Raw genomic sequence first — 17,769 nt, 5'->3', positions numbered from 1 at the left:
AAAAAAAAAAAAAAAAATCAGCAGTAAGTGAAGCAGGAAAAGAAAATACACGAACAGGCAGGGAGTACAAAAAGAACAAAACCTGACGAGATGGTCAAGTAAGAAAAGAAAAGATAGGAACATGTTGTGATGCAACAAAAGTAAAAAATAAATTCAGGCATGAAATTTCGTCTGCCAGAATAAGTTGAACCTAACAGGGGCTGATACAGCTAGCACAGAAAAAAAAAACGAGCCAACTGTCCAGCGAACCTGCGAAACAGCCCCCTCAGCAGCCCTAAAGAAGCATCCCAATTAACCCCCCAATTAACGCCTCAACTACCCCACGAACATACCGAACAAACACCGCGTATAAACCGAAAGATGAATTTAGCCAGGAATAAAAAGAACAACCCGATAGATGATGAGCTACCAAACGATTTTGTACTACCCAAGGGAGACAAAGTAAAAGGGGAGAAGCTATTCAAGAAGCACTGTAAGCAATGTCACTCCATAGCCCCAGACAACACACAATCCAATTCAGGGTTCACAAGTTGGGGTCCCTCTTTATTTAATGTTTATAACAGAACTGCTGGAATGAGCAAAGGCAATTCGCCTTTTCAAGTATCACCTGATATGTACGCGTCAGGCATTATATGGAACGACTTAAATTTAATGAAGTACATGAGGAACCCCAAAGATTTTGTAGAAGCAAACATTGGTATGAACTTTAAAGGAATTTCAAATTTTCAAGATAGAGTTGACATCGTTCACTATTTGAAGACCCTTACCTATGATGATCCACATGGGAGAGAAATTGTGGAGAAATTTTCCAAAAAAAAAAAATAACATTTTACCTTGTCGATCTGTTCGCCAAAAAAAAAAAAGAAAAAAGTGCAATATGTGGTGTGCATATTTATGACCAGGTAGGTCAAATGGTTCGAATGGGTTACGAGGCGTTTCCCCTTCGCCACCTCCGCTGGATTTAATTTTCTTTTTTTCGTTTTAGTTTGCTTTTAATCGTCGCCATCTTTTAAATATGTGTGCAAATTTACGTGCAACTGCAACAGTAAATGCAGAAGCTTGTGCGCATGGCGCGCGTCTTGCCCAGTTGTTAACCAACCCATTTTGAATGAAGCGCTATCGTTTTTACCAAATGTTTGGTCTCGGCAATAGGCTTGAATTTGAACAGTTCCCTTTTTTTGATGCGAATAAGGATGGCTATTGTGCACACGCGATGCAAGTTATTTTCTAATGCCACAATTTTATTCCTGTAATCATGACTAATTCCTCTGGGGATGCCGAGAGGGGTTCCTACAGTGCATATCCGCACTTGCGAGTGAGCAGCGAAATGAACGGACAGCACCAATGCGCGAAGGAATATGTTTCCCTCTGTAGATCTCACCTCTTGAGCGACACTGCGGTTAACCGCGCTACTTTTAACCATGGTAATTATTTTCGCTTTAGCAAAATTTAAGCGGAATTAAATGTGTAAAGTTCTCGGGGGCATATGGACAAATGGATGGCAACAGGGCCAGGCAGCCAAATAGCTAAAAATTAAAAAAAAAAAAAAAAAAAACGAAAATTGACGTAGGAAATTGAAAACGGAGAATTCTGCATATTTAAAAGATGCAAAAATTTTCTGGGTGTAATAACAAAGGAAAAAAAGATGAAATAAATCCTTATTCTTCGGATAAGGGATAAGCGGAAAGTTACAACAACGCTGTGTTGTAGCATTGAAGGAGTTTTATAATTCAACTCAGCTGCCCTCCATAGAAAACCTTTATGAACCGCAGCCCGCGAAGAAAGAAAAAAAAAAAAAAGGAAATACACCTTTGCATATCTCCTTAAACGCACATTTTGCATTATCCTAAAGGGGAAAACATAGTTACATTATGTTGCATCTTAAACGATTAAAATCAAATTCGAGGCTATTTACTTCAACTATATCGTACATATTTTCTTGCCATTTATCGCAATGAAACTGAATGTAGGCATCCAAATTTTGATTATTTTCACGAGAACGAGCAGCAGGATAGTAATTATAATTTTCCTTATTTTTATGTTCACGTGGAAAGTTTACTCCGTCTTGCTTTGTGCCATCCAAATCGGCATGTGTTTTTTCTGTGCTGCTGTAGGAGTTGATTTTTTCGGCAAACTTTTTAATTATCATAGGAGTGCGAGCATATATTGCACACAAATTTTTATTAATATCGAACATATCATGGTTTTTTAAAGAAAAGCGATTAAATAAATTTGGCATATTAAATTCGTCATTGGTTTTATTTTTCTGCTCTTCTAAGAAATTATCTATGCTTGCATCATCCTTAAAAAATGAAGAATTTTCAGCTTCGGAAAATATGCTTTCAACGTCATTATTAAGATACGAAACGGTGTTATCAAAAATGAAGAAGTCTTCTATGTCTTCATTGGCATCGTAAAAATATTCCTTCTTTTCATCATCCTCTAATTTGAGTTCATTAAGCTGCTTAACCTTTAGAGCTTGCTTTATTTGGTTTATGTCCTCTATGTACAGCACCAGTCTCGATAGTCTCTCTGTCTTCATTGCATTCATTTTGTCTTTGTAGTTGATATAATCCACACTGATGTGATCTTCAAAGTTGTTGTTACTGTAGAAGTAGATAAGTGGGTTGTATTTGTTCATTTGCTCCCTGAACCGCTGATTGAAGTTGTTTTTATAGTATCTGTATAGGGCGATGGCTGCCTCTATTTTGTTTATGCCCGTGTGGTAAAGCCTGGTAATGTTGATCATTTCTTCTTTGGCCACGACCGCTTCAACGGTTTCGTCATGGTTGTCCTGGGGGGGATTGTTTACAGGGTTGCTTTGGGAATCGTTATGAGAGCCGATTTGGGAACTGTTTAAGGAGTCAATTATCGATCCATAGAGCGTGCCTCTTAAAGATTCATCTTCACTATCCTTCTGCAAATAGTACTCCTCGATTGGTAGAGCATCCGCCGCGTCGCTTGGTGGTACGTGAGCGGCCTCAATTTGGAGTTCATCCTGTGCCCCTTCCACGTCGTCCATTTTTATTGTATGATCATTATTTATCTGCTCGCTATGCTGCGGGGTTCCACTCCCCTGGGTGTGGTCAACCGGCCCCTCGCAGAATTTCTGTTTGCTCAGTTCATTCGAGGCTACCTCTCTTTGGTCGCCATTTTCAGTGTCCCCGTTGGTGTCGATTTTGATGTCGATTTTGGTGTCCCTTTTGGTTTCCCTTTTGGTGTCCTTTTTGGTGTGACCTTTTTGGGCGTTCCCCCTTTCGCTTTTCTCCGATTCTTCCTTAGAATGCTCACTGTTGATGTGATTCACATGCTGGCTTGTTCGCCCACCAAGCAAATTGCCCTTCTTACCTACTAAATCTTCCCTCCGGTGATGCAAATTTTCGCCATTATGAATGCTTTCTAAAAGACCTGACGTTCCATTACCAGTGCTGGGATGACATAAAGTGGATTCACTTATTTGACAGGATTCCTCTTTTTTTTTTTTTTCGGCATTTTCTACGCTGCCCTCTACATCATGGTTGTGATGGTTAACCATCATCTTAAATTTTTGTTCTTTTTCCTTTCTTTTTTTTTTTTCGCTTCCTCCCCTGTTTACTCGCTTCATATGGGTTTTAATTGCTTAACTCAACTGTAATGATGTTGCTCAGATTTGTCAAAGTTCACGTTCTCGATTTCGTCGAAATGGAAGTACGCAATGGGGATGATGAGGGGAGACGGCTTGGAGTTAAAAATATGTCATTTTCGAAGGCATGCAAGGGGTACTACACGTACGTATATAATTATACCTACGTAAATGTTCGTATGTATATGTGGATATTTATTTTATGTTCACACAGGTACGTATACGCATGTATGTGCTATGTTCCCTCATATATATGCTATTTTTTGCAAATTTAATTTTTTTATGGTCAAACTTGTTTAACCAAATGGAAAAAAGGCGCTAACAAGTAAAATCGTCGAATGGAATTTTTTCTCGTTTATTTCGCTCAAAAATGGGAAAAAAAAAAAAAAAAACGCGATGAATTCTTTTAAAAAATAATGCCATATGCGGAAAAATATATATCTACATAATATATATAAATAATATAATATATACAAATTTTTTACCTATCCACACAAAGTACACGCTTCACTAGTAATTGTATAGGTAAAATATAATACTTGCAATGTTACTATATACTGTGCGTTCTGTTCTTATTTGCTTATTTTCGTCCCATGTTCGCAAAGGTAAAATTTAGGCGCCGGGAGATACTTGTTATGATATGATGGTTTTTTTTTATATACATTTCAATACGACATGCGGATTGGGGGATGACATATTTATGCGATGAATGACGCCAAACACACGGAAAAAAGAAAGGAATAAAATAAAAAAATGAAGTAAAAAAAGGTAAATAAAGTAAACAAATTGCGACAAAGGGATAAAAAAAGGAGTAGTAAATAAACGGTGGATAAGCAAAAAAACGAACCAACGGAGAAACTGCTGAGATGTCGTGCCTAACATTCGCTAAATGTACAAACAGGTGACGAAGGTAACAGCCAGCCCCTCTTACATATGTTTACGCAACGAGGCGAACAAAAAAAAGGAAAAAATTACAAAGCTTGAAAAGATGCACAAGTTAAAATGAAATACGTCTTTTGGCCTAGAATGCATACCTCCGTGTAGCAACTAACTTTACATTTTAATCAAAAAAGTGAAAAGAAAAAAATTGCGAAGTACACGTCCGTTTCATGCGCTAAAAAAGAATTTCATTGCCCAGTGTTATAGAATAAATAAAAAAAAAAAAAAAAAAATTCCCTTTTTCTAAAGTTTAGTGAAAAGGCTAGACATATACAATGCAGAGTAAAGGGAAACCACTTTTTACGGTGCTTGGCTGAATTGCCCCATCCCACCCCTGCATATAATAAGATTATTAATTCCAGACATTTCGAAGTTGGAAAATTGCAGCCTCGGCGTCAGTACTTACACCGTTTGCAAACCTTCCAAATGAACTTTTTTGGAACACATATTTAGGCTCCCCTGCACGCACCGCATTATGTATAAACTTTAAATATATATGAACACATTGACGCTCAGTTTATTCACTGCGTACTTGTTTATCAAACTAGGGGCTTTTGTCCAGGTGTTGCATCGCTATGCAAGTAAATAGGAGTTTCCCCGTTAGGGATGTGTGATGTGCCATGTGCGTTTTTTTTTTTTTTCCTTTTTTGCTGTGCTGTTTTGATCAGAAGGAATGCTTCAAACCGTATGGTTGCTACTTTTGTGGGCGAAAATAAAGAACGAAAGAAGAGCGGCATAAAATAAACCTCCAATGGGCTGAGGTACCTAAAGGTGGAGCTTTTACCGCATGGTTTTTCATTTTTTTTTCCGTCTTCTACATAATGAAATTTCTTCTTCAGGTAACAATATCTTATACAGTACATTTATTTCCTTTTTCTTAGATGTTTTGAAAATGGATATGTGATTTAGGGGAACGAAATGGAAATTGCTATTTTGTGCGAGGATGAGGAGCACATTTAAAGGATACTTTCCCGGGAAAGCGCTGGGGTAGGCGCACGTCGTAAAATTAAAACGGAGCTAAACGGGTAACAAAAGGGAAATATACATGAAAGTCCCTCAACCGTTCTTTTATGTTTTTCGAATGCAACAAATGAATTGCTTCGCATGTGGGGGGCCATCAGCCAGAAGTTGTCTACTTGCCAGGGAGTAGCTTATACTGATTTCTGTGTCTATTTTCATAGGCATCCACCGTTGCGAACTTTTTTTTTCTTTTTTTCCAAATGGCCATGCGCGCAGGTTGCGAAGAGCAAGCCGGTTACAAATACTAGTTAGTGATGCTTTTGTTGGGTCACTAAATGCGGAGGGAGGAAGCCACGACCAGAACTAACCTGTTTAGTTTTTCTCGTTTTCACCACATGGGTGTAGTTTCACTCCGACGGTCGTCTTCCATGACATGCAAAAAATTCTTTGCGAATAAGCTGTGGAGTGACCGAATGGGATTTTACTGGGTGGGGTTGTTTTCTCCCTGTACACATTCGTCCACGATGGAAAGAAGGGCAGTATACGTTGGTATACCTCCCTCCACTGAGTAGGTGGCTTTTTCCAAACAATGCAGGACACTTATTTGTGTACACCCCAGCTTCTGTCGTGGCAGTTGTTTTCTCTCCTGCCATACGTTCGATTATTCTCATCACAAAAAAATCAAAAGGAAAAATTCGAAATGAACCAATTCGGTGTAAACTCGTAATGACGACTTCGTAATTTGCAGTCCGTATTTTGTAGTCCGTAATTTGTACTTCCTGATTTATAATTTACAGTTCAACCCACTTGTTACTTACCACCTGGTGCTTACAATGAAATTTTTCTTTTCCTCCCCCTAATACTAAACCCCAAATGAATGTTTTACTTTTTGTCCCCCTGAATTTTAAAAACAATGCAAGAGGTGATAAATCCAAAATGGAACAAAAAAAAAAAAAAAGTAGAGCGGTAGCGAAAGAGGCACAAAACGCGGTATAAAAGTAAAATTTTTTAATCGATTTCACTTTTTTCCTCTCTTTATCAAATTGTACAAGTTTACACAAATTAAGCAGACTTTTCTTGTACAAAGGGAATCCCCTTTTTTGAATTTAATCATCCCGTTGGCAAGTGTACCCGTACGTATGCGTGAAGTCAAAGTACGATTGGCCTTGGGTTGAAGCTTTCGATCAACCGCTTAACTGCCTCGCTTACACACCGTGCCACACGAGGCAGGGCCAACCCGGTCATGTCACTTGTGCGACGTGTACGCATGATTTTCGAGGGAATTGCCAAAGAGAATAAGATAAAAATGTACATTCCAGTTCGGCTCTAACCGGAACAGTCCCATCGAACGTATCCAAACCGTCAGATAGAGAGGGATAACTTAAAAAAAATAAAAGAAACTTATGTACAGCTTTGCCAAGAAAGAAAAAAAAAAAAAAAGAAACATCCCAAACTGCTTCAAGAAATTGTCACGGTTTGCTTTTTCAGTAGAATTCCTACCTTTGGCGCTCTTTGTATGTCCTTGCTGAATCGACAATGGATGAGGACGCACCCAAACAGTCCAAACCCCTGGATGACGAAGATATAAACATCTTGAAATCTTACGTAAGAAAAAGCAAAGCGCAAAAAGGAAAGAATTGCACCCTTGGTTTTGCTATTTGTGCATGCATACGTGAATTCTGTGACTTCACTCTCCAGTGTGCCACCCACGTACACTGCGCGCACACCTTTTTGCAACCGCGAGTCCGCAGGATTCAGTGGTAAGGTGCATCATGTGAACCTCCTTCCATCTATCCAACCCTCTAACCATATGCATGATATCCACTGCAGGGATCTGGACCGTATTCAAAAAGCATCAAGAAGGTTGAATCCGACATAAGCGGGTTAGTAACTAGCATTAACAAGCTCTGCGGAGTGAGAGAAAGTGACACAGGATTATGTCTACCGAACCAATGGGACCTACAGTTAGATAAACAGATGATGAATGAAGAACAACCACTCCAAGTAGCTAGATGTACAAAAATTATCAATGCAGACACAGACCAAACAAAGTACATTATTAACGTTAAACAGATAGCGAAATTCGTGGTAGGGTTAGGAGATAAGGTTGCACCAAGTGATATAGAAGAAGGGATGAGAGTAGGGGTAGATAGAACCAAATACAAAATTCAAATTCTGCTACCTCCAAAGATAGATCCTACAGTCACTATGATGACAGTGGAAGAGAAGCCAGATATTACCTACAACGATATTGGGGGGTGTAAAGAACAGTTAGAAAAGTTAAGAGAAGTGGTAGAAATGCCTTTGCTACAACCAGAAAGATTTGTAACATTAGGAATAGATCCCCCTAAAGGGGTTCTACTGTATGGTCCCCCAGGTACGGGGAAGACCCTAACTGCTAGAGCTATCGCCAATCGAACAGATGCTTGTTTCATATGTGTTATTGGTTCCGAACTTGTGCAGAAATATGTTGGTGAAGGTGCTAGAATGGTGAGAGAATTATTTCAAATGGCTAAGTCGAAAAAAGCATGTATCCTATTTATTGATGAAGTAGATGCAATAGGAGGTTCTAGAGGAGATGAAAGTGCACATGGGGATCATGAAGTACAAAGAACCATGTTAGAAATTGTAAATCAGCTAGATGGATTCGATAACAGAGGTAATATCAAAGTACTAATGGCTACGAATAGGCCCGACACGTTAGATAGTGCATTAGTTCGACCTGGTAGAATCGATAGAAAGATAGAATTCAGTTTACCTGACCTTGAAGGTAGAACCCATATTTTTAAGATTCACGCGAATACTATGAATATGAGCAGAGATGTTCGATTTGAGCTGCTGGCTAGACTATGCCCCAACAGCACTGGCTCTGATATTAGAAGTGTCTGCACGGAGGCAGGTATGTTTGCCATCAGAGCCAGAAGAAAAACCATCACCGAGAAGGACCTTTTGCTCGCAATAAACAAAGTTATACATGGTTGCAAGCAATTTTCGGCCACGGGAAAATATATGGTGTACAATTAGGGGACTCACGAGCGCTGCTCGCTACTTTGGCCTCGAGGTTGCCCAGATCGATGCCATGTGGAGGTGCACACGGGCGGTGCAAGAGGCGAGTTGTAAACGTTAGGCAGCGAAAAAATTGCCATTTAAGGCGCCAATATTTCGACATACACGTTGGAGTAGAAGCCCTGCATGGGGGGAGGGTGCATACCACTGTTGTTTTTTTTCCTAGCGGCATATGGGCGTACATGCCAGTCGTATGAAGCGAAAATTCTCTCCCCATCCACTCCATGAACATGTACACATGTTTTTTTTTTCGCACACTACACTCCTTTTTACCTGTACGCATTGCATGAAGCGTGAAAATTTTAAAGACTCTGATTTTTTATAGTGCATAATATAGTTTTGAGCTATTCAGTGCTGTTCGTGAGGAACTCCAACGTCACAGACGCGGTGACGCTGATCAAGTGATCCCCAGAAGGGGGCGCTCTTTGATGGATTCTCCTGTACCCCTCCAGGGTGTCTACTCTGTCTGGAAGCCCCTCGAAAGGGAAGACGAGAGACAATTTTGCAAAATATTCCCACAAAGAAGATAAAATGAAACTGGATAGCAGAAAAAAATTGCCACTTCTGGCAAACATTCATTTTTTTTTTTTTTTTCAACGAATGAGGACGTCTTAACTCTGAGGAGGGGAGAAAAGAAGGCCAGTTGCTGCTGTCACGTTTTCATATGCGTGACTAGGAGAAAACATATATACATTAACGAGTTCGAATGGGTAGCAATAAACGAAACAACAGGCAGATTTTATCACTGGAAAAATTTAATTCTATGTTGCGGGGGGGAGAATTAAAGGGGTGTAATGTGTGCAAAAAAAAAAAAAAAAAAAAAATATCTTCCTCTTATTGAGCCGAATGTGCCTCCTCCATCTGGTGAAATTTTTACGGATGTGCTCACATACACACATGGTATGTGGACATGAGGAAATTACAAAAAAGACATTGCGCGGAAATGCAATGCGGAGTTACACATGACGTTGCGCAGTCGTGTGAATGTTGGGGGGAGGAGCCGTCCTTTCCATGGGATTTTCCCCCCGCCGCTTCCCTTTTAGCCCAGACATTTCTGCGCCATGCAAAGGGATAACAGTCACAACTGATAATGCAGCGCGGGAAGTCCGGCACGGCGCAAACTATACGCACCTGCTCTAATTACGAACGGGTCACCCACCCTGACTTCCAATTGGGCAAAAAAGGGTAAGCAAAATAGGAGAAGCTCAAAAGGGAAGCGCAAAATGGAAGCATAAACTTTCCCACAGATTTCACCGCTGATGTTCCGAATTTTCTCCCAAAGGCACGTCAGGAAATTCTAACCTGGTAATCACCGTTCTGCGTGATGTACCTGACCCAGGGCAAAGCCTGGTAGCCGCTTTTCTCAATAATTTTCAGGTACCGTACGGTGATGCCCGAAACGGTGAAGTAGGGGATTTCGAATTTCACATTTACGGGCCTCTTGTAATATACGTCCTTATTTTCATTTGACACGATGGAAGGTAAGCCAAACTGGGCATTCATAATGTATTCCTTCTGTCCCTGGAATTGTTTTATTTTCCATATGAGTATATCTTTATCTGGATAATATTTTACACTTCCTATGTAGGTTTGAAAATGTGGAGAATCGACGTCAGCCGGGACGGGTAAATGAAACTCTACATTATTTGCAATGCTTTTATTTTTGAACTGCGATTTAGCTTTCACTACATACTCTATTTTGGTGAGAGACTTTTTGGAAATGTTAATGTCTAGCCAGAAGAGCGGTTTCACATGTGTACTTAAACGATAAGTCATCAAATTGAATATGCCATCTGGAGGGATAAAAGAAATGGTCCGGTCATTTTCAAATTTGGAAAGACGAACACACTGATGAAATTTCATGTCCTCCAATTCTACTAACTTGGTTCTATTCGTCTGGGTATTTACATTGGCGAGGTTAGACGCGTTGGAATTGGTAACTCCACTTCCCGCATTGCCGGTACCGCCACTACTTGTGCTGTTAAAATTGCTCACATTTTTATTAAACAGAAGTTTATCATTTAATCCTAGCTTCAATTCGGGCATACCTGATAAGTATGACTTCATTTTTAGGCACCCAAGAATTTCACTCCTCAAGACGGTACCATTGGACGAGATTATGATGTTTAAACTTTCAATGACGTCCAGAAATATTTCGTTCTTTTTGTATTTTATGCCTTCATTCCTCCAAGATACCGAATTCGTAATGGCTGATGGAATTTTTATATTTTTCACTGTTAACTGGTGAGCTTTATTTTTTATATACTCTCTCAATATTTTCACTTCACTTAGCTGGGGAAATCCATTGTCAATCATTTCGTCTAATAATTCATAGGTAATTACGAAGTTATCCTTTATGCTTTCTTCCTCCAGCACTTTAAAATAGTCCTTCAGGACATGGATTAGTTTGTACAGAAATGTGATGATCAACGTGGCATTACTGTTTTTTCTCGTTACCGCCAGGATGTATATATTGTTATATGCCACCCAGCAATAGGTCAGCCCGTTCACGTGGAATATGGGTTTTATCAGATTGTCTTCCTGATCGATTACGCAATTGTAAAATACGTCCGTTAGATTCAGGTTCACTTCGCCTCGATAGTTCCTGTTGATGATCACCTTCCCCTTCATGTCGATGATGAAAATGGCGCTTATGCACGCCATCTTTCTAGGTGTGGCGATACCACGAACAAATCGGCGAGGGGGTCAGAGAACGCAGCTACAGGCGGGGGTCCCCGTCTCCAACTCAAGGCGACTTATTCCCTTTATGGGATGGAGGGTCCTCCTACGTTTCTACCCTTCTTCTTTACTTGTTCTTTGTTTCTGTTTTTTTCCTTCCAAATCTTCTCTAAACACCGCCCTAGTGCTTCTGAGAAGTTGTGCCATACGGTATTTGGAGGGGGAGAGGATCTTCGACGGGCGAAAATAATGGCCTTCTGGGTTACGTGCTTCTTGGGGAAGAGAAGGACGGAATTTCACGCTGAGCTCCCCTGTGACTGCCGTGTAAACAAGATTCCTACTACTTCATTACTTCCCAGCACGGGGAAAAAAAAACATACGCGGCCGAGCGAGGGGAAAAATACCGCTAGGCTACACAGTGAGGACGAACTCGCATGGCAGCTGCAATTAAATAATTTGCAGAGTTGGAAAATCACCTAAATTTTTGCTTCTTCCAAATCGCGCTCTCTGTTATGTATGACGAAGAAGGGGTGACCACCAGGAGCTCGTTCACCTGATGGGAGGTGACCCAAAAGTGGAAAAGCAAAAAAGTGAGGGCGTAACAATGGGGGAAAACTGCTTCAAAAAGGCTATCGCCCAAATGGGTGGCCGAAACGACCCTCTGTTCTTATGAATGCCCCCACTGTACAGGAAGATGCGCTCACATAGAATGGAGGGGAGTATACATGCCGCTTATGGTACATATATTTGTGGGCATACGTCACCTCAGGTGATAATCTCCTAACTGCTGAGCGGAAATGGAAGGTGACAAAAAAAAAAAAGAAAAGAAAAAAAACGCCTGGATTATTCACCTTCCACTGATTTTTGTACACCGAAATGCGCGATGTGTGAACTGTGGATTTTCTCCTTCCGCTGTACTGCCACGTGAAGCGGCCGCCTGTTTTTCTGCGTACATGTTAAGAAACTATGCGCAGCAATTATTGGTAATACACTCAAGTGAAAGCGTACCTCATCCGTTTGAGGGAAAAACCTTTTACGTATCACCTGTTTATTCTAATTCGCTTTTTTTTTTTTCTTTTTTGTTTTTTTCATTTTGATTGATTTCTTTTCCCCATTTTTGCACAGAAAAAAAGAAAAAATTACCCTTGTGATGGAAATACGAGAAAGAGATCTGCAAAGAAGCAAACGAGTGTTTTCTCTCGAATGCAACATGAAGAGAAGTTGTAAAGCAATACACCATGCAATGAGCTGGTTGTGTGGTATGTTTACCTGCCCGCACACAACACCTTGGGGTGTTTGTTAGATTGTGGCGTTGGAAGTACAGCATAAGTTTACGCCCAAATTGAAGAATCAAATTCGCAGTGCCTTTATAGGCATGTTACCATTAAATCAGATTTTTCTTATCCCGTCCTCTTTGCCTTTTTTTTATACTTCACCACGGATAACTAGTTTTGCTGGGGCAGCTTCGCAGAATTGCCGTTGTAAATACACAAAGGGGCGTCCCCCGTGGCGGAAGCCCAATAAAATTATTTACGCAAAAAGTGTACAGCGTGTGTGCACATTTATATGTAAAACCACTTGGCTTCTAAGTGTCCACAGTTAGCCGAAGTTATTCAACAAGAAAAAAAATAAAAAATCTCAAAACAAAAGACACCTTTATGTATGTGTTTTTTTGTTTCCATTTTCGTGTGTCCTTTTCTGTCACGTATGTGTCCTTGAGTTGACGCGTGGGGAAAAAAAAAAAAAAATATATCCTCTCCAGACGGGGCTATGTTTACGTGGTATTACATTCGCGTAACAGTGAGGTCATAAGTCCGCACATCGACAAATGGTTCATTCCGAGAGAGAATGTCCGACCGCACTTCACGTATGAACAGATAGGCTGTCCTCATTACGAGCGCGCTACAAGGCGTTCGCACCAGATATAATTTCGATAAGCTCCAGCGTAATTTTCGACTGCGAATGGGAGAAAGGTGTGCCAACGGGTGTGTATCGAGGATCACACGAATTGGATGGCATAAATGGCGGTAGAAGTGATGGCTGAAGTGACGACCAAGGTGGTGGACAAATCTACTTATCCAAAGTGTCCGATCGTGGATTGGTGAGCCACCAATTCGTTCAACTTATCGTTTATTCTTTTCTCGATATGTCTGTTCTGCTTTCTCCTTTTACCTGTCTCGCCCTGTTATACTTCAGCGAAAGGGCATCTAGTATCTCGGTGGCACTTGAAGAGGCGTTGTCCATAGCTGTCATTCGGGCGGACTACATAAAGTGGCAGGGGGGAGCATAATGCATCGAATTAAATGTGGAGGGTATATATGTACGTATCTATGTGTACTAAGAGAGATACCTGGTAGGGGGGGAGGGGCCACTCCAATTGATTGGATGAGAGTGCCCTCCTACGAGCTGCCTATATATAGGCGGTTTGCGCTCTCTTCCCACCCCTTGTACGTATTTGATTACCTGCTCGGCGGCCAAATTCTCTATGATGCAGTTATAAATGAGGGAGGTAAAGTAAAATTCATAAATGTCCTTAAAAATATGATCAAGTTCGGGCTCAAACTCGAAAGTGGCTAACTCCTTTTTGTTCAGTTTTTTAAGCTGCTTCTCCGAAAAAACACTTAATATTTTCGTATCAAAAGATATGGCTGACTTGAAATTATTGTAAACAATCAGCAAGTTACTGTGCTTCTTTTTTATTATGCGTTCGGCAATATATGCACATGTCAGGAAATTTATCGGAATTTTATTGTACTCATTGTAGATGGCTTCAAATTTATCTCCATGCAGTCTATTTAAAGCTGATCTGATTTTTTCTCCTATACCATAGAAGTATATTTTACTGGGGGCAATGGTATTAACAAGTTCGTTGTCTACTTGTTGATTTTCTAATAATTTTTTGCAAACTCTAGAGACGGAAGAATTGACACTACCGCATAGTCCTTTATCTGATGAGATGGCGATGATTGCAAGGTCTTCATTTTTTTTGTGCATTTCTTGCTTGTCTAATCTGTTAAATATATCTGTTAGTGGGGTGGAGAAGTGTTTGCAATTTTCTAATCTTCTTTGGTCCCCTTTAAATTTGGACGCCGCAACCATTTTCATTGCTTTCGTGATTTTCTGGATGGACTTGATTGACTTCATTCGGAGCGACAAGGACCTAAGGTTGTCGCTTGCGAAGTTTCTCTTCGCCATTATGCCCAGGTTTTTTAGTGCGCACATTTCTACGCGAATTAGCAGTTTGTTGTTCCATGCCATTTTGATGGTCTTACACAGGGGTGAAGGTGGCGCGGTGGTTGCTAGTGTTCGTGATGCTGCTAATCTTGGGGACGACGCTAATCTTCGGGATGATGCTAATCCTCCTGACGCCGCAAACCTTCGATGCATCCCTCACTCATTCAAGCTGAGCCCTTCTGTCTTTTAACCTTGCTAAGCGCTAGAAGTCGCGTTGTGCCTGTTTCATAAAATGCATATTTTTCTTCTTCTTTTTTACCTCTCCTGCATTGAGGGGTTACACAGGTGTGTGTTGCTCGGAGATCCTTCTTGGAAACAAGCCTAGGTGGAAAGGAGGCGACCTGGTTGAAAGGGAGTTGCTCTGATGGCGTACATGCATTCGGATTGTTGACAGTACGACGTTGTGTGCTTAACTTGTATGGAAGTGCATGTATAAAGCCGGTCACTGCTTGATTCACCACGGTTAATTTTTTTTTCCTCTTTTTTTTTCCCTCATCGGTAAGGTTTTGCCTGCGTAATATTTCTCACAGGGGAGAGAGATAAAACAAAGTTTGAACATTTTTAGCGTCCCCCCACTGACTTGTGCGATTGAAGGAATTCCTCCTTAGTGTTATTATTCCCCTGGTGCAGTATCGCGCCGGTGGGGGAAAATGTATAAAGAAAAAAAAGAAAAAAAAGGGAAAAAAATAACGCGTACCCCAGCGGGAAGGCATATTTGCACGTATTAATAACCACTATTTATGTACACTTTTTAGGGCAAAAAAAAAAAAAAAAAAGAAGGCCAAAGGGCAAAGTGACCCAAGGAAGGTACTTCCGAACAGCACGCCTCACATCGCGAAGGGGAAAAGAAAAAAAGATTCGAAGCGCCTACTCTGATCACGTCGCCAAAAGAGAGAAAAACTCGGTCATTTCCTGCAGATTGTCAGTTGGCTAAGTTGCCACTTTGAGAGGTTACCATTTTTTGTTACAGCCTACCTTTCTTTCAATTTTCCCCCACGTAGAGAGGGGCAAAGCCAACGCACTGTCGCCCAAGTGGAAGTACGGCAAAGACGCGGACGGGATAGAAAAAGGGGGGCGCCGCGGAGAACCCGCAGTTTAGGCGCAAGATGGCGAACAACCTGAACGTGGCAGCCCCCGATGTCATACGACTGATCCTGCAGTACTTGAAGGAAAACAACTTAATGAGATCTTTTTACGTTTTACAGGAAGAAAGCAATGTAAAACTAAACGCAGTAAGCAACGTGGAGATGCTGATAAGAGACATACACAAAGGGGATTGGAAAAATGTGCTCTACAACATAACGACAATCCAGCTATCTGACGAGACACTTATAAATCTGTATGAACAGCTAATATGCGAACTTATAGAATATAAAGAAAATGAGCTAGCCGAAAAGATAATCAGCGAATGCATTATATTTAAAAAAATGAAAAAGATGTATGGAGAAAAATATCACAAGTTGGAAGATCTCCTCAGCATGAACAGTAAGCATCTTAATAAAAATGTTCTCTACGATGGGACAACAAAAGAAGAAAGAAGGAATAATATATGCATGATGATTAACAATGAGATAACTTCATGTGCCCCGTCTAGATTGTTAGCCCTACTAGGTATGGCATTAAAGTGGCAGAATCATCACAACCTTATAAAAAAAAATAAAGAAAATAACAATTTTGATATCTTTAGAAATTTAGAAAAAAACGAATTCAAAGGTATAGATGTGTATCCAGAGAGGATTCTAAAAAGTATAACTTTTGGGAAAGAATCGAATGTAGAATGTTGTATATGTTCCTACACCCGCGATTACTTAATTACGGGTTCGTCTGATGGGTTCATAGAAGTATGGAGTTGGCTAACTGGGCAGTTAAACAGCGATTTAACTTACCAGCGTGATAATAACATCATGATGCATGACAATCCCATTGTTACTCTATGCATTAGTAAGGATGATGAAATTTTACTTAGTGCAGATTCTAAGGGGGTAATCAAAATATGGAAAATAAAAACAGGTTCTTGTCTAAGATCTATTAATGCACACACGAACGCAGTGACATCTGTTCATTTTAATAATGATCAGACACAAATCTTAACATCTTCCTATGACCTTTCCGTTAAAATTTTTGGATTAAAATCGTTGAAGTGTTTAAAAGAGTTTAGAAAACACTCTACTGTTGTGCACTCATCTGTGTACTCTTTAGATAATTCCAAAGTAATATGTGGTACAGAAGAAGGGAAAATATTTATATATAATCAGAAAACTTGTGAGTGTATTACTTCATTTTATGTATATTACAATATAAAGGATAATATAATTTTCCCCTCTGTGCATAGCATCACTTTGTTGGCAAAGACGCTGGACGAACTTATCCTGGTATGCTCTAAATCTCCCTATTGCTACCTTATGAATTTTAAAGGACAGATTATTAAGACTTATACTTATTTAGCAGACACGGTGGAGGAAAACCCTATGCACTTTGTCTCTGCTTGCCTCTCCCCCAATTCTAAATATGTCTACTGCTTGGCGGAGAACCAGTACCTTTATTGCTTTAATTATAGCACTGCCAAGCTGGAGACGCAACTCAAAGTCCTCGAGCAAGACGCCCTCGGGGTGCTCCATCACACTAACCAGGATCTCATGGCCACCTGGGCGCTCGACGGCACGCTCAACGTGATACAGTAGGCAAGAGACGGGAAGAGTGGGTATGCGGTGGCATCCGTTAAGTCCAATAAAAAGCCACTCTGTGGTATTGAAACTCCAGTCGATGCAAATTGTACAGTAACATAACATAGAATAAGAAGAGAAGAATAAATTTATCTATCCAAACGTGATGGTGTCATCATTGTAAGTCTGCTCAGATGGATCCACCTGGAGAGACGCCGATCTGGTTGGAGTCGCAACTTCACTCCTTCACCATGATGAATGAAGATTTTGTCAAATGTGGACAAATTTGCGATAGGGCCCATTCGTACCGTTGCAGAGAGGAACGGAGGAAGATTACTCCGCTTGCATCTATTCCGATTAGGTGTCTTTTATCCCATTGGCTATCCCCACTTTGTTAGTTTTTTTTTTCTTTTATTTTCCTAATTTATTTCTACCATGCATGCAGAGTGTGCAGCATAATTGAGGAAAGAAATCAGTGTACATTGCGTAAGAAGCGTAGATGTTAAGCATTTATTTTAAAGAATGTCAGGATGAAATGACTTATGTCTTGGCTCCTATGGGTGTGGTGAAGAGCACGCACAGCGGGGAAAGACGTGCTATGCCACT

General features: G+C 40.4%; 6 protein-coding genes across 6 annotated transcripts; 3 read left to right on the top strand and 3 right to left on the bottom strand.

Annotated features, from left to right (window-relative positions):
• Positions 1-360: 360 nt before the first annotated feature.
• C922_00492 (cytochrome c) lies at positions 361-825 on the top strand (the record flags this gene model as incomplete). The annotated part of the gene is made up of 1 exon (XM_008816108.1): positions 361-825. The coding sequence occupies one exon, from the start codon at positions 361-363 to the stop codon at positions 823-825; it is 465 nt and encodes a 154-aa protein (XP_008814330.1).
• Positions 826-1,864: 1,039 nt separating this feature from the next.
• On the bottom strand, positions 1,865-3,538 carry C922_00491 (hypothetical protein; the record flags this gene model as incomplete). The annotated part of the gene is made up of 1 exon (XM_008816107.1): positions 1,865-3,538. One exon carries the CDS (start codon positions 3,536-3,538, stop codon positions 1,865-1,867), a length of 1,674 nt encoding a protein of 557 aa, XP_008814329.1.
• Positions 3,539-7,057: 3,519 nt separating this feature from the next.
• Positions 7,058-8,545, top strand: C922_00490 (26S protease regulatory subunit 7; the record flags this gene model as incomplete). The annotated part of the gene is made up of 2 exons (XM_008816106.1): positions 7,058-7,126; positions 7,352-8,545. The coding sequence occupies 2 exons, from the start codon at positions 7,058-7,060 to the stop codon at positions 8,543-8,545; spliced, it is 1,263 nt and encodes a 420-aa protein (XP_008814328.1).
• A 1,329-nt stretch (positions 8,546-9,874) lies between these two features.
• C922_00489 (hypothetical protein) lies at positions 9,875-11,251 on the bottom strand (the record flags this gene model as incomplete). The annotated part of the gene is made up of 1 exon (XM_008816105.1): positions 9,875-11,251. The coding sequence occupies one exon, from the start codon at positions 11,249-11,251 to the stop codon at positions 9,875-9,877; it is 1,377 nt and encodes a 458-aa protein (XP_008814327.1).
• Positions 11,252-13,168: 1,917 nt separating this feature from the next.
• Positions 13,169-14,524, bottom strand: C922_00488 (ATP synthase F1, gamma subunit; the record flags this gene model as incomplete). The annotated part of the gene is made up of 3 exons (XM_008816104.1): positions 13,169-13,222; positions 13,439-13,528; positions 13,730-14,524. The coding sequence occupies 3 exons, from the start codon at positions 14,522-14,524 to the stop codon at positions 13,169-13,171; spliced, it is 939 nt and encodes a 312-aa protein (XP_008814326.1).
• A 1,082-nt stretch (positions 14,525-15,606) lies between these two features.
• On the top strand, positions 15,607-17,181 carry C922_00487 (hypothetical protein; the record flags this gene model as incomplete). The annotated part of the gene is made up of 1 exon (XM_008816103.1): positions 15,607-17,181. One exon carries the CDS (start codon positions 15,607-15,609, stop codon positions 17,179-17,181), a length of 1,575 nt encoding a protein of 524 aa, XP_008814325.1.
• Positions 17,182-17,769: the final 588 nt, after the last annotated feature.

The sequence above is a fragment of the Plasmodium inui genome (genome assembly GCF_000524495.1).
Source record: "Plasmodium inui San Antonio 1 unplaced genomic scaffold supercont1.2, whole genome shotgun sequence".
Taxonomy (NCBI): Eukaryota; Apicomplexa; class Aconoidasida; order Haemosporida; family Plasmodiidae; genus Plasmodium; species Plasmodium inui.
The sequence above is the reverse complement of the archived record's forward strand: the minus strand, read 5'-3'. Positions and strand labels throughout refer to the sequence as shown.